The sequence below is a fragment of the Ruditapes philippinarum genome, unplaced genomic scaffold (genome assembly GCF_026571515.1).
Source record: "Ruditapes philippinarum isolate M1 unplaced genomic scaffold, ASM2657151v2 ctg18657_1_1_1_1, whole genome shotgun sequence".
In the NCBI taxonomy this organism is placed as follows: domain Eukaryota; kingdom Metazoa; phylum Mollusca; class Bivalvia; order Venerida; family Veneridae; genus Ruditapes; species Ruditapes philippinarum.
In genome coordinates, this window is record NW_026857575.1 from 1 (window position 1) to 14,752 (window position 14,752).

The 14,752-nt window shown below is 32.0% G+C and overlaps 2 protein-coding genes across 2 annotated transcripts; both read right to left on the reverse strand.

Annotated features, from left to right (window-relative positions):
* Nucleotides 1–2,822: 2,822 nt before the first annotated feature.
* On the reverse strand, nt 2,823–5,378 carry LOC132750214 (acetylcholine receptor subunit beta-type unc-29-like). Its single transcript, XM_060740158.1, has one exon. The coding sequence runs from the start codon at nt 5,205–5,207 to the stop codon at nt 3,927–3,929; it is 1,281 nt and encodes a 426-aa protein (XP_060596141.1). The 5' UTR covers nt 5,208–5,378; the 3' UTR covers nt 2,823–3,926.
* Nucleotides 5,379–8,486: 3,108 nt separating this feature from the next.
* Nucleotides 8,487–12,585, reverse strand: LOC132750216 (uncharacterized). Its single transcript, XM_060740159.1, has 5 exons — nt 12,567–12,585; nt 11,577–11,720; nt 10,437–10,516; nt 9,404–9,463; nt 8,487–8,973 (listed from the first exon to the last, which is right to left on the reverse strand). The coding sequence occupies exons 1-5, from the start codon at nt 12,583–12,585 to the stop codon at nt 8,902–8,904; spliced, it is 375 nt and encodes a 124-aa protein (XP_060596142.1). The 3' UTR covers nt 8,487–8,901.
* Nucleotides 12,586–14,752: the final 2,167 nt, after the last annotated feature.

Consider the following 14,752-nt stretch of genomic DNA (forward strand, 5'->3'; position numbering starts at 1 on the left):
TTAAATGATATGTAAATGGAAAAAAAACTTTCAACGACATATTTCTAAAATAAAACCATGCAAATAGACTTCAAGCATAATACATTATACCACGGATAAATCCGTGATTATACATGTGAGAAAGTTATTTAGAATTGCTTCGTGTTTTAACATAGTGGGCATATAGACAATAAAATATAAGTCATTTGTATTTTTATTTCTTTTGGATATGTACGTCTCATTAAAAATATTTTTGGTTAAAATCATCAGCAATTAATAGTCACCGTATTTTTTAGATTTTTTTTTATTTGCAATGGCCAGAGCACATCGTTTTTATTTTAATCTAAATGTCACAATTTTTTTTTAAAAGCACTTTAGTGTTTAGTTGTCCTTTTCATTTTCACACTAAATTACATTTTCAACTTGTTTGCTTCTTACAATTGTATAGAATTTCTTAAAGTATTGCATGTGAACAAAGTAAGTATCCGCTGGTTTATAACATGTATAATGTGTACTCCCTACTGTCCGAAAATCAGCACAGGTAAAGCAGAATCTATTTTTAGAATAGCGAAGGTTAACTCATATCGTGACCTAGAAAATGTATCTAATTTATTATTGTATCATAGTTTGGAGACCTTTCTGTTGTAAATGTGTTAGGGTTAAATCGTATACATATACATGCACAGTGCATTAACTGGAGTGCGGGTATTAGTTACCCGCACTCCAGAGCATGCCCATTGATTGGCTCATGTTTGCTGGGGTTTACATATTGTGACTGCAGAGAAAGGGAAAGCGACAGAAATGTCATATTCAGACGTTCGTTCATTGGTTCATTTTTGCCGGGGTTTCATATTGTGACAACAGGGAACGTGCTTTTATGTTTGACTATGATACAAAAGAGAAAGAACACCAAAACACTCGGTAATCTGATTAATACTCGGGGCTACGCCCCCTCGTACAAATCAGATAGCCTCGTGTTTCGGTGCTCTTTCTATTACATAACTGCTGAATATTCAGCTAAACCCGCGGTATGAGTCACGAAAATAGTTCTTCTTTTATTAATGCGCGAGTTATTCTAGAGTCCAAAAAACTTTTGATTTGTTAATAATAATGTTTTGTATAATGTAGAAATATTTATTTCCTACTAATAATTTCTTAGAACTCAGAGCTTACACCTTTATTATAGTATAATTTGCTGTCCTACTTTTTCGACAGCGGTAAATCGTTTCGGCAGTAATTTGCATAATTGCGCAATAATACTACGGGACTACAACGTTTTTATCAATCATATACGTCCATATTTTAACTTGGATAACTTAATTTGAAATTGAAAAGGCTAAATATGGAAGATTTTAAGATATCCCGACATAGTATGGGAGTTTTAAAGGATCAAATTGATGTACTTTTTCTTGGGCTGTTAATCGGTTGAGGACACTTTGCGCGAGTGTAGCAGACGAAATCCCATGTAGATGACTTAGCTCTGAACGCGCCTGAGGGCGCGTCCGTCGCAAAAATGACTTATATTAGTGATAAATATATCTTTGAGCAAAAGTGCGTTCAATGCCATTATTTTTAATCATTAAAAAGTAATGAATCACTTCTACCCCTATAATGAGTCAATGGCCTGTAAATGTACCTTTGGGATTCTCTTTGGGATGCTTTATTTTGTTATTGTTCAATAGTATAAACAATAATAAAAGGAGAAAGACCTCGTTCCAATTATGAAATGATTGCTATTAGTGATAAACATATCTTTAAGCTAGTAAAGTGCGTTCATTCTTTCAGCTTGTAAAGTACATTCAGTGTCATTATTTTTAATTATAAAACGTAATGAATTACAACACGCCCTTTAATGAGTCAATGACATGTAAATCTACCTTTGGGATTCTCTCCCCTCTGGGATGCGTGTTCAAAACACGTACAATTTGTTTACAGCTGCTTTTTTCGTGCCATATTTTACTATCTGATATTAACGAGATGAAAAAAAATGCAATTTATAATATTGGAAGATTAATATTGATTGCGTCGATCCATGACATTACATCGTTACAGAAACTTAATCTCCCCTTTATTTCAAATGATTTGTACCCGTTATAATTGCAGGTTATGGTGTTTCTAGACTAATGTGGCTGAATATTTAGTGTATTTGTATGTTTTCTTTAATAATAGACATCCACAATCTTGTAATTCATAGTAGTCTCATACTCCTCCTCCCCTACAATACACCGCGTTGTTATTTTGTACTGAAGGAATTGTTTTATATGTTATGTTATGTTATAGTAAATTCGGAGGACAACATTCCTTCCTTCAGCAAATGATTAATTGTATATGTTATGCTAGAATATAAAACATGTTTTATTAAGCAATTGCTGAACTGTCTGAAATACTATTTCATCGTTAAAAATATGCAAAGTGCATAGTGAAAAAAGAGCATGACAAAACATTTGTATCCTCGGGAATGCACGCGCAGGATTCTATCATAGTTTAACCCTTTCACTGCCATAGGGACGGCTTAAGCCGTCCCTGTTATTTTCGGCGTATTTGCCATATGGACGGCTTTAGCCGTTTCTATAATAATAATAGTAATAATAATAAATTAATAATAATAATAATAAAAATAATAATAGATATAAAGAAAATTATTCCATCGACAATAATTATTATTATACTAACATATTTTGGAAAATTATATAATTATTATAATACTAATAACAAATAATTATAATTATATTAATTAATAATATAGTAATTTCTTAGAAAATCCTCTGGCAAATAGGTGAACATTAAAACAATAACCCTCTGGCAGCGAAAGGGTTAATTTATGTTTTTTTTATTTTTTACTGAATCTTTTGAATCGCAAAAGAGCTTAAGAAGAACGCAGTGTTAAAGTATAGGTATTATAATCATTTTATATAAAGTGGAACATGGTAAATGACAAATGGCAAATTATTTTCAATAACATTCGCCGTATGTTGTCCGGAAAAATATGTACATGTACTTGAACGTTTTTACATTTAATATAAGTGTTTTTCCTGTATAACATATCTCATGAACGTTTAAAAATTGTTTGCTATAGATACGTATTGCAACGAAGATAAAATGAAAAGAGCCAACAAAAATATAATTTTCTCCCTTGATCACTTTCATTTATGATGAAAACCCCGCGAAAATATTCTACTTCTTGTTCAAAGAATGCTACAATACCATTCAATACTTAATATTCCCCGATATAAGAACTTATTCCTTCAAATAATTATATCTTGTCTCATTTTCCCTTCATTTTATAAATACATTTCATGAATACATTCATAAATATATTTTATTACAAAACATACACAAATGCATCATATAATATGTATGTATATTAGGCTATTTACACTGTGGAAATGGATTAGAACGAAAGATATGAGGACAAAGATCAACAAAGAAATGAGATATTTAATGCACGCAGCCCTTACAATATCCAGTAACAAATTTAAAAAAGGACCACATAAAGAAAACTGGAGACACAAAGGCGAACCAATAACAGAGCGTTATTACATTGATGTAGTCAATTACAACAATGTTTCAATTTCGAAATAGATGCTAATGATAATGTAAGTACGATTTTAACACTTCAAATACCCAATTTAGAACGAAGGCGCAGGACACAGGTAAATTTCTCTATTTTTGACGTGCTCCGGGAACCCCTTAACAAGGTTGCCACGGAAACGATCACACGAGTGCCGGTATCAATTTCATGTTTTTATCGTAATCAAGGTATGCAATTATGATCATGGGTGCGCACAACATAAAAAAAATGTTTAGAAAAATGGAATTAATAAGAAATATCGGTTGTCTACGGATTTTCCGGACAAACCTCCTATAACTTACTTGTGATACATACAGTTCAAAACGTTTTACATTGATATTGGTGTGATAATGTTCATGTGTCACAAGGCACGAAATTAGACAAAATATGTTGTCCGTAAGAAAACGTAGAAACTACATAAAGTACAAATGCCAAACAAAATGAAACACACAATATCCATTGATGCACTGATGTCCTTCCATGTTATATCGGCATCTGGTATATCATCTTCAAGAGGTGCTTTCAGTTGATTGTTGTCTTCGGGCTTCCCTACAGTTCCAACTGTATCACTTGAATCTGTTTCCTTGTTTTTGAAATTTGACGCGACGTGTTTTGCTTTTTTGCAAGTACATTCCAAAATATTATGCATTGCTTTAAGATAATGCGGGACTCTTTCATCATTTGGCTTATTGTAAAGCTTCAGGTTGAATATTACCGTTAGCATGATAAGGTAACTGACCGCTAAATCAGCAATAACCTTATATGATATGATTGGTACTGGTTCCGAGCTTTGGGGAAGTGACTGATTCAGAATGGTTAGATACACCGATATTGAGAGTAAAACCGTGATACATAATGAAATTCGCTCTCCGGATTCAGGAACTAGCAAGAATACCAAATTGTTCAAACAAGTTAAGAAAAACAGTGGAACTACAACATTTACTGTAACAAATTTTGACTTCCTTTTTATTTCCATGAAGAAGTCTAGCTGAGTACCGCCTGGGTTCAATATGAAACGTGTGCTTATCACTGACCACATATTATTATTATTCATTGAGTCAATATTAATGGCATCAGATGCCGGATACAGCGACACCTCTCCCTCTCTATAATTCCAAACATTAAATGATATATGACATGTTTGTGTATCAAACGGATATTTCTCCATATTGCCCGGACATGACACGGTGAAGAGTGCCCCAGGTGCGTATGCTGCATATCCTTGCAGCCAGTATGTAACTCTTTCCTTCGCAGTACCCACTGGCTCAAAGCCAGTCGCTGAATTTACACAATACATGTCTGGAACCCAAACCTTGTCGTAGCCGACGTCTATGTAACGCACATCACCGTAGAAAATAGGATCCCAAACCATTCTTAAATCAAACCATTCTAATCCCAGTATAGCAATAAAAGTTAACGTACCTTGAATTTCGTCATAATCTTTAATTGATACGATACCAAAAGTCACTTTAACGTTAACGCTCTCATTCGCCTGTTGCGCCGGTCTGACGTACAAATCATAATCCAATAAAAGATCGTACAGCAGATTTTCAGTGTGATTAATTCCCGACGTTTCTGGATACAACATCGCTAACTTTATCATATTCATGCATAGAAAGCATTTCAAAATGTTCAACATCATCACACTTTGATACATCTTGCTTTTCAGATTACTATATAGAGAATCTCAATTGTGCTGAAATTTGTTAAGTTGCACTCGATAAAACATTTTCAGGTGATACGAGACCTCTGATATAAAAACGATTTAACATTTGTATAGATTGGTTTCAAACTAATATTGAGCACGGTAGCACTTTATCATAATCACTTTTTCTGCTCTGGGGAATAACTATGAAAGAAATTGACCGGAAAATGTAAATTATTTAGCTGATACTGGGATTACAGATGTATTACAAAAGAATAAATCATTTTCGCACATCAACATTACATGTATTGCGGGATTGAAAAGAAAAAAAAACAACAAAGGAAAAAGAAGAAAAAACATTTATAAAGTATATGATTTTGAAATTGATAAAAGGTCGCATACCTGTAAAATCTAATTATATCTACACTAAGGCGGCACAGTTTGAGAAACCAATTTTTTTATTTTTCAAATTGGAAGCAAGAGATGTTCTCATCGGGATCGCCAAAGAAATGGAATTATGTAAAGATGTATCTTTTCTTAAGAGAATAATTAAAGCATAGGTAATTAAAGCGTAAAATAAGAAAGTATACTGTACGAATGGTGATTGAGCGAAACTGACATAACTTTAACGATGTCATGTGAATCATGAAAATTATAACAGCTATTCTTTACCGTTATGTAATTCATATTAAGGATTTATACTTTAAATTAGTTGATTTGAGAATTTTAGAATTCCGGATTGTGTTGCAATGCAGCAACAATATTGTCTTATGCTCTGAACAGACTAAAATACATGACAATGTTGGATATTCTAGTGCTCATTAAACATCGACTATGAAATGAAACAAAAGATAATTACTGGTATTAATATATTATAGAATTATTGTCCTACAATGCTTTAAGTATCTTTAGTAATTTTAACAAGACAAAAACAATCCCAACTGTCATAGATATTTTAAAACGAACGTGAAGATCATAAAAAGAATGTATTGGTCATTTGACATATACGCCGATAGGTGCGTGCAAATTAATAACGCTGATAAAACAACGGATACAAGCAAATTAAAACGATATCAACATGGAACTTGAAGATATATAATAATTTCTGTGCTGAAAAATTCATTTTAGACAATTTCTTAGAGTAACAGACCAATATCACATATACCTGTTCCCTATATATTGGCTGAAAAAGTGAAGATCATTAAGTTTATAGAACGCGCAATATGAACAATACAAAGACATTTGAAAAGGTCTATACTATCAACACTATTTTGGTTTGCTGAAAACCATATCTGTTTCCTCCTGCAGAATGGTTAAGTGTGACGTTTTATGAAGAATAAAAACATATACATGTAATTATATTAGTCTCATAAATACTTTAACAGTCTTTGATACAGTTTGGTAAAATGAACTTCTGTTACATCAAACTAATTGGAATATCATCAAACGTTTTACGAATTACAATCACGATCAAATAGAAAACATGTAGTATTTTACTTCAAGAAGAGGTTGTTGTAATGTCTTCACCATCCATTTAGTTACTGTGTTAGATACTTCCACAACTCCGATCCTACACTATTATAACTACTTGTACTTTAATTAACCAGGCTTCAAACTCACTACAAATATTCTTGAATATTGTATATTTCTATACCCATGTAAATGGAGGTTGCTTTAGTTCTTATAAACACTGGTATGCCACTTAGCCTTTGTTTAGTGTCGCCCTTCCTTGTCGATATAATTTTTCATATTTTAGTATAGGGTTAAGCAGTATTCTATCTTCCAGTTTACTGTATCCGAATCATTGAATATAAAGTACCAGGAACAAAAAATACCAACAAAATTGAGAAGTACGAACATTACAACATTTAACAGGTGCAACACAAGACTAACAGCCCCCTCCGTGGTCCAGCGATTCCTTTCCGTTTTAGAGCAAAGAAAATAATAACAGATAAATTGCAAACTACAGTGTTGCATTCATAACGTCTGCCCGTAAAAGACAATAAAAAATGCAGCATTTTCATGTCCCTTGGCATCGGCTTGAGCGGTGATCAGGGGTAGGAACACTGATATTGCATTTGTGCATATTTATTTCTTGTTATTGATTATACGTAAACTTAAGTATCCCTTTTATTAAAGGTAAAACACACCACTATTTATCTATTTTTAACATATTTAACACCAAACTTATTCAACTTGCTTGACATAAAGAAACATTTTAAGGTGAATGCATGTTTATTTAAGAGACAACGTTGCAATAAAAACATGTCATTTGATTCGGTAGTACACTTAACAAATCTTATAAGTGTGCATGCATAAATGGTCTCATAGGTGTATCAATATTTGCCCGATCATGCTGAAATTTTCAATAAATACAGAAAAGAGACAGGCTATTATTTTTATTTGTTTTCTTTTTTCATTCAAGATAAATTTTAAGATACATTTCTAAAAAATGTGAGTGCGTGTCGAAAGTCGATGTTGCAAAATGATTTTTTTAAACCGTGTGTGCCACTCTGACTGTGCATTACAGCCTTGGAGCGTCGTCGCATCAATGTAACGTAAAGTTGGAGATAATTTTGGGGTCGGCGAGGAATGTTATAAACGCTGCCAGTTACTCTGTTATGAAGATAAGCTTTCTCAAGCCTTGGTATTACATTGCGGTGACCACCATGCGTTGCGCAACCTCCAAATGATATAAACATGTAAAAAGTAAAATACAAATATGCAATTACGTTCGTCTTTGGAAGGAACTGAATTTAAATGATTTTCAGCTTTTACAATGCAACGGAGTTTAAATAATTATATAAACAAATTATTTTTTACCAGTCTTTGATTGGTGTACTCCAGCGTAGACCTATCCTAGGGCTATGCCACGCTGTTGAATAGATAATGTACCCATATGCTATGTTTTTCTGATATGTGGATCTCTGTTGTATTCGAGAATATCATGTGCAATTTTCTTTCACGCATTCACACAATTTTTTCGTGCATTGTGTGAATTTTGTACGTTCACGGTTGAACGCGCCGCATAATTAAATTTGACAAGTTTGAGCACGGGAAAAGTGTGAAAATGCAGCCAATAGTCAGAACCAAAAATTTTGTAAAAAAATATTGATGAACAAAAAAGTTATAAGGACATAAAAGGTGCACACTTATAAGATTTGTTAAGTGTACACAAGTATTTACATGTACTCATTGGATATGGTGAAACCATTCAATTATTTTTGTCTTCTAAGCAGTCAAATTTTAAATACCAAAAAGAAGAAAATATAAGACAGCAAACGAGTATCATTAATTTTGTTACATATTTATTTCCATTATCAACACACAAAGATAACAAGTAATGGTTACCAGTAAATGATATACAAATTATTAATTTCAACATATATTTTTCAACATACATTATAATTATCTTCCAATCCAAGCATGCTAAATCTTTTATGGTATGATATATTTGATATAAAGTATAGAAATTTAATGCAGAGATATCACATGACAATGTTTCTTATTCTCCAGTTTTAAGGGGGAAATATAAAAAAAATATATCTAACTGATCAAACACCAATTTGTTTGTTTTGGCATGGTCTTTTCTATTTAAAAGGCCATGGTTTTGATATTTATAAGTCATATTTAAAGAACATTTAATTAATCGTTTCGGGAAGCAAATTTTGTAATATCCCTCAAGCACGAAAGCATTGTTTTAAGATTACTTTTGCCACCATTGTCCCTTTCTTTTTCTGAATGAGGTGTCCATTGGTGATTTAAACATATCATCTTCCTGAAATTATATCATATGCAATTTTAACAACCAACATCATATCTACTTTACTTCCCTTTGGTTTAAACACTCCCCTCGGTATATCCAGCAGATCGGTAGCTGGTCTGCAGTTAATTTTCATGATGCCTATAACCGATCACATTAAGTATCATTTTCAAGGTGTCTATACAAAGTGACTTTTTGTGATCTGCGTGCGGAAGGAAACCAATACGTAAACGGTCCGGCGGTAATATCATATTTACAACAATAAAATATTTAAAAAAACGTTATGGAAGAAATACAACCTGAACCGTTTTTTGTATTGCTTTTTTTGCCCCACGTGGATAACAATACGTCACAAGGTATAGGAACCGTGATCTTGGAAAACTTTTAAGCTTAAATAATCTTAAATAATACTTATAATGATAATAAAATACGTAAATAGACATACCATGTCTTCCTCTGCCATAAATCTGATGGGAATTAAGTTTGTGTATTCCTTTCCAGGATTCTGTCAAAAAAAGAAAACATCGATATTGTTAAATTACTCTATCATAGTTCAAGAAAAAGCTTAATTCGTGAAAGATTGCAATTTCTCGCCATTTTCCGCGAGAATTAAAAAAAAAATATCAAAGTACTGAAAACACTGATGTCGTTACATACCACAAATTGTTAGGTCTTAAATTATCAGAAAATGATTCATATTCGGACACTAATGGCTACAGTAGGTATAATTAGCTACAATATTATATATATCACTACTTCTAGATTATAATAAAAATGTATGCCAGCAGACGCGAGTCTTTGCACGAAAAGTAGTCCTCGGTCGGGTGTTCCTGTTGTTGTTTTGTACTGAAATCAGCGAAAATGGGGAAGTCTATATGACGAAGGGCAGTCAAATTTCGTAACAGGGTAACACTTTTGGTAAATTTAATAATTACTGCATCTATATACACTTTCTTTATAAAAAGAAGAAAAGTATTCACGAACATTCTCCAACAAGGGAGGTATGATATAAAATAGTATGAGGTTTGGTGAATACTGTAATAATTAATCGGTTTTGAGGGAGAACCATTTATTTACTATTATAATCTGTTACAACAAATGGAGAATAACGGGCAATTCATCACAGTTTTGATGGTGATTAATGATGGGATCACAACGAATTTTATACTAAATATTAAATGTTGAATTCTAGTGATGAAAAGCAAACATACATATGTAAATCATTTACGTTCAACTTTTCAGTGAAAAAAGATAATATTTGTTAATTGGATATGAGGAATTTTAACACGCATTTATAGTCTGATGTTTTGAACTTCCTTAAAGAATGAAGGTTACTTATTTGCCTCGAACTTCTGACAGAGAGTTTGTTTTCTGTGCATTTGCTCTCATATATATGTTTTACACCTTTTAAATTTCTAACAAGAGGACTGTTATCACGGAAGACTTTTGAATAAAGAAAAAGATAAATATAAACTTACCCCATCAAGTAATTCTGAGGATTTCAGCTGCATACTTAGAAGTATGTCTTTTGTCTCGTTTAAGTGTGGGTCGTAATCAACTGAAGAAAAAAAGTGTTATTTAACATTAAATGCTTCTTTCAAACACAAAGTGGATTAAACAGATAGATTATCCCAACAGGTTAAAACATTTATAAGAAACGTTCCTTGTTGCCAGATATTTCAAGTTATCAAAACAGTAATTTGTTATATTTGGATGTCACCCCGGTACGAAATTAGACCCAGCCGTTGTCGTCTAGAAAGTAGTTCTTTTAATTTTTAAAATGGCCTATTTCAAGTCATCCCAATTAATACTGGTTATATTTTAAGTTTATCTTTAGTAATTGTGTACATGATGTTTCATTTCTGAGTACTTTAAAGGTTGTTTTTGATGTATTTTTGCTGGACTTCATTTCTGGGTGGAAGGTTTCAGGAAGTACTATGCACAAGAATACAGACCAGTTACTATTTGGAATATTCTATAGTGATTACAGAAATTAAAACCTGTAGAAAAACTCTTAGGGCTAATGTATTATTTTTGTGTGCTAAATTTACTTGGACTGCATTGGTTTTTAAAGAGATAGCCATGAAGTTCCAGTATCGGTTATGCTTTGTACAGAATTTAGCCTTAAATTTGATGGATTTACTATAGGATATATAATACGAAAATTCACTAGGCCGACACCTATTACAAAACTGAAGGTTTGCAAACGCTATTGGTAACATATTAAGCAGAAACTTGTTAAACAAGTATCATAAAGCCTAAGATTAACGGGTGTAAGTGTGATATGAGAAAACTGGTTAATCATAAAGAATTGTGGAAATTATCAGACCCTTATTTAACCGTAAAATATTGCAATATTGAATTAAGAAAAATACATGCACTACTTAAAATATACTAAGTCTGTTTGGGGGAAATAACCATTAACCTCTAACAGATTCTACTCATGCGACTATTGCAGACATTGATCATGGCCAGGACTGTTTGCTATTTCGTCCAAAATGCATTTCTTAAAAAAAGCCATTTACATGTAGAACAGGGTCATTTGTTTGAACATTCCAGCCATCCTGGAACACGTCCTCATTATATAACACATTTACCACTCACATTTATACTCTCACCTGTTATTTTTTTCGTTTCCTGTTTTTCTATGGTACCTTTCGGATGGTTTATGATGACAGATTTCGACTGTAGTCGGAACCTGTACGTAACTGCATTACTACATACATTGTTTAGTGTGATTAGTCTCCGGTAGAAACCGACGACTATATTTGTAACAGTTTAATATTATACCTATGGTAGGAGAAGGCATTAATTTCTGTAAAAAAAAGCAAAACAATTACTGAACAATTAAAGACTACAATTGTTTTCAGTAATCTCAAAAATTCAAACATACAATAATGTTGCTAAATGAAATGAAATATTCAAATACTGACATCGTAAAAAGCAACATTACCATATTTATTAAATGAATTAATGACGTATCCCTATGGACCAGTCATTGAATTTAGGGATGCTTTTACTTTTTTTAAAGTGTCAAGCGTTGCTATTTTATGATAAATAAATCATGCATGATATTTGAAATGACACTTTTAACTTATCTGGTTGTTTGTATCTTATGAGACCTATTCTATTTTTTATCTTATTTATTATAAACAGTTTCTCCCCGAATCACGTGACTACACGTTGTATGTTATTGTTATGAAATCTATTTATAGTAACAAATGGCTGATAAGATAGACATACAGGTAACATGTGAATGGTTGGCAGCTGATAAAGTGCAAATCAAAGTAATTTTGTATGAAAAATCTCGGTATGACAGTAGAGGTCGGAATCGTATTGGATACACAGAGAAAACTAATAAACCATCTTTGTGTTGATAGTTTATCGCACTGAAAGGCAATTAAACATTAACTTTATCGTATGTAACGACAGGAATATTGATTTCAGCTAAATAATATATTTTTTCGATAGTGCATAAGAATAATTTGTTTATGCAGACACCATTTTTACAGTAGAATTGCATTGTTTTATGCAATAATTAAGCATATATATGTTCATAGTCACTTTACAAATAGTCGATGATCGGTAATAATTTGTTGGTAATTAACGGATGCTGAAGAAAACCATACGTACAACGGTATATGTATAAAGTAGAATTACAAATATAATTATAATCATATCACTTGCTTTACAAGCCTCGATGACAAGGTGTTAGATTTTAAGTTAGTTTCAAATTGAAGACTGTAGGTCCGATAAAGTGATTTTTTATGTTTTCTTTTATAATACTTTTTGTTTTTTGCAAAACTTGACCGTTTATCAAAATTATGAAATAAAAAAGTGCTAGAAATGAAACACACGATTTATCAACTTATGTTTCATAAAGTTAAAAGATATAATAAAAATCGATTTATGAAAACTACACACAGGATTTGTCCGAGATTCGAACTTGCGCCTACTACATGTAGGTTACAACTTCGTCATACTTACCACTAGGCCATCGAGCAGTATTAATTTTTATAATTATACATGTAATTATACTTACAATAAAATCGTTAACATTAATCATAATAAGTTATGTAAGCAAACGAAACAGCTCCCGAAAATTATTGAGTCTCGGGTAAATATTGCCAACAATACTTGCTTATTTAATAATGATAACAGTTTCTTGACAAAATTGCCAAGCAAGTTTGATTCAATTAAAAAATTATGATGTTTTATTATAACATAAGATAAACTTTTTGCATAAAACTCTCATCAAGGAAGATATAATTGTGGCAAGTAAATGAAAACGTGTTTGTGAATAAACATTACTCAACTTATTGTTCCTCTTTTCTTTATATTCGAACCATTGAACTGATATTTTCTTTTATTTATGATAATACAATCATATTTCTATCCGGCGACTTGATGCTTTAGCATCAAAATCTCTACTTGTCTCTATCTAAGATGGTACCTCTACACTTTCTGTGGAAACAAAACAAATAATGATCTTTACTGCATTATAGAACAGAACAGAATAGAACAGAAATTTGTTTACAGACTTATTCATATATACATTGTTTTGTTAACAAAATTTTGATTAAACATATTATAAGATCTTATACTTATAACTTGTGAACTTTTAAATATTGTAATTTAGTTAAATAAGACATAGAAACGCCATTCAGAGCTCGATTAAAATTTAAGCGAAAATACACCCTCAGCTTATTAAACTGAGCTATTTGTTCATGTAATATATAAAATTAAAGAGCTATCCCAAACTCTGGAACCAAAACAAATAGTATTTTTATACTGCATTATAGCAAGATTCATAACTTTTTAATGATATCGATGGTAATTTAGTTAAATGAGATGTAAAAACGCTGTCCAATGCTATACTAACATTTTAAGCAAAATATACTTCACTCAACTTATTATTATAAAATTGAGCTATTTATTTGTACAATTTAAACTATAGATCAATTACAAATACAACGAATGTATAGTATAAACAGATATATAGTGTTATAGTTCGGTAATGTACGAAGTATCATCAACACCAATAGCCAAGAGAAAAACTACGAGAAAAAATCATTAAACATGTATATTATAAAGATATCTACTAACCAAACTGGATCTGGGTCGGTGAAATCTGTAGCGCCATAATTCCCGTAGGTACTTTATAAATTATATATATTATATTACAAATATGTCTCCTAATTCCGTCATCAGGTATATAAACATAGGTAGATGTTTCGTGTTTATACCGACTTAACTTTCATTATTTAATGCCAGGTTGAAAATCGCCCCATATTGAATGTTTAATCAATGTCTATGTTTACAAATGTACATCTGCGAACACAAAACACACGAAAGTACACCGTTGGATCGATATTGAACTTCATCAAAGCAAATAACCAATATAGGTTATTTTGTATTTATCTGAGAACGATGTTACTTTAAAACAATTATACGATATGATAGCATTAAATGTCACGGAAATATTATGGTTCAGCCATCGTAGCCCCTTTTACTATTATTAATAGTGATAAAATGATGTGCGTGAAGTTAGCCGGACAGCCGGAACAGCCGGAGCAGCCGGAACTCATTTTCGTCTACTCCGGCTGTTCTGGCTACTCCGGCTAGCCGGAATCCGGTTCCGGCTGTACAGGCTGGCCAGAGATTATACGGTAAAACCTGTGCAAAAGACCTTTGGCTAATTCCATAATGTAACGTCTAATTACTTATCACAACGATCTCCGGCTATTACGGCTAGCCAGAAAAAACAGAAATCAAGGCTACATAAGATGAAAAA

Excerpts from the sequence above, each read along its gene's own strand:
- LOC132750214 (XM_060740158.1), bottom strand. The coding sequence starts at position 5,207 with ATGTATCAAAGTGTGATGATGTTGAACATTTTGAAATGCTTTCTATGC.
- LOC132750216 (XM_060740159.1), bottom strand. Across the intron at positions 9,464-10,436 it reads CCTCAGAATTACTTGATGGG|AATCCTGGAAAGGAATACAC; the intron begins GTAAGTTTATAT and ends TTTTTTTGACAG. Across the intron at positions 8,974-9,403 it reads TTATGGCAGAGGAAGACATG|GAAGATGATATGTTTAAATC; the intron begins GTATGTCTATTT and ends ATATAATTTCAG.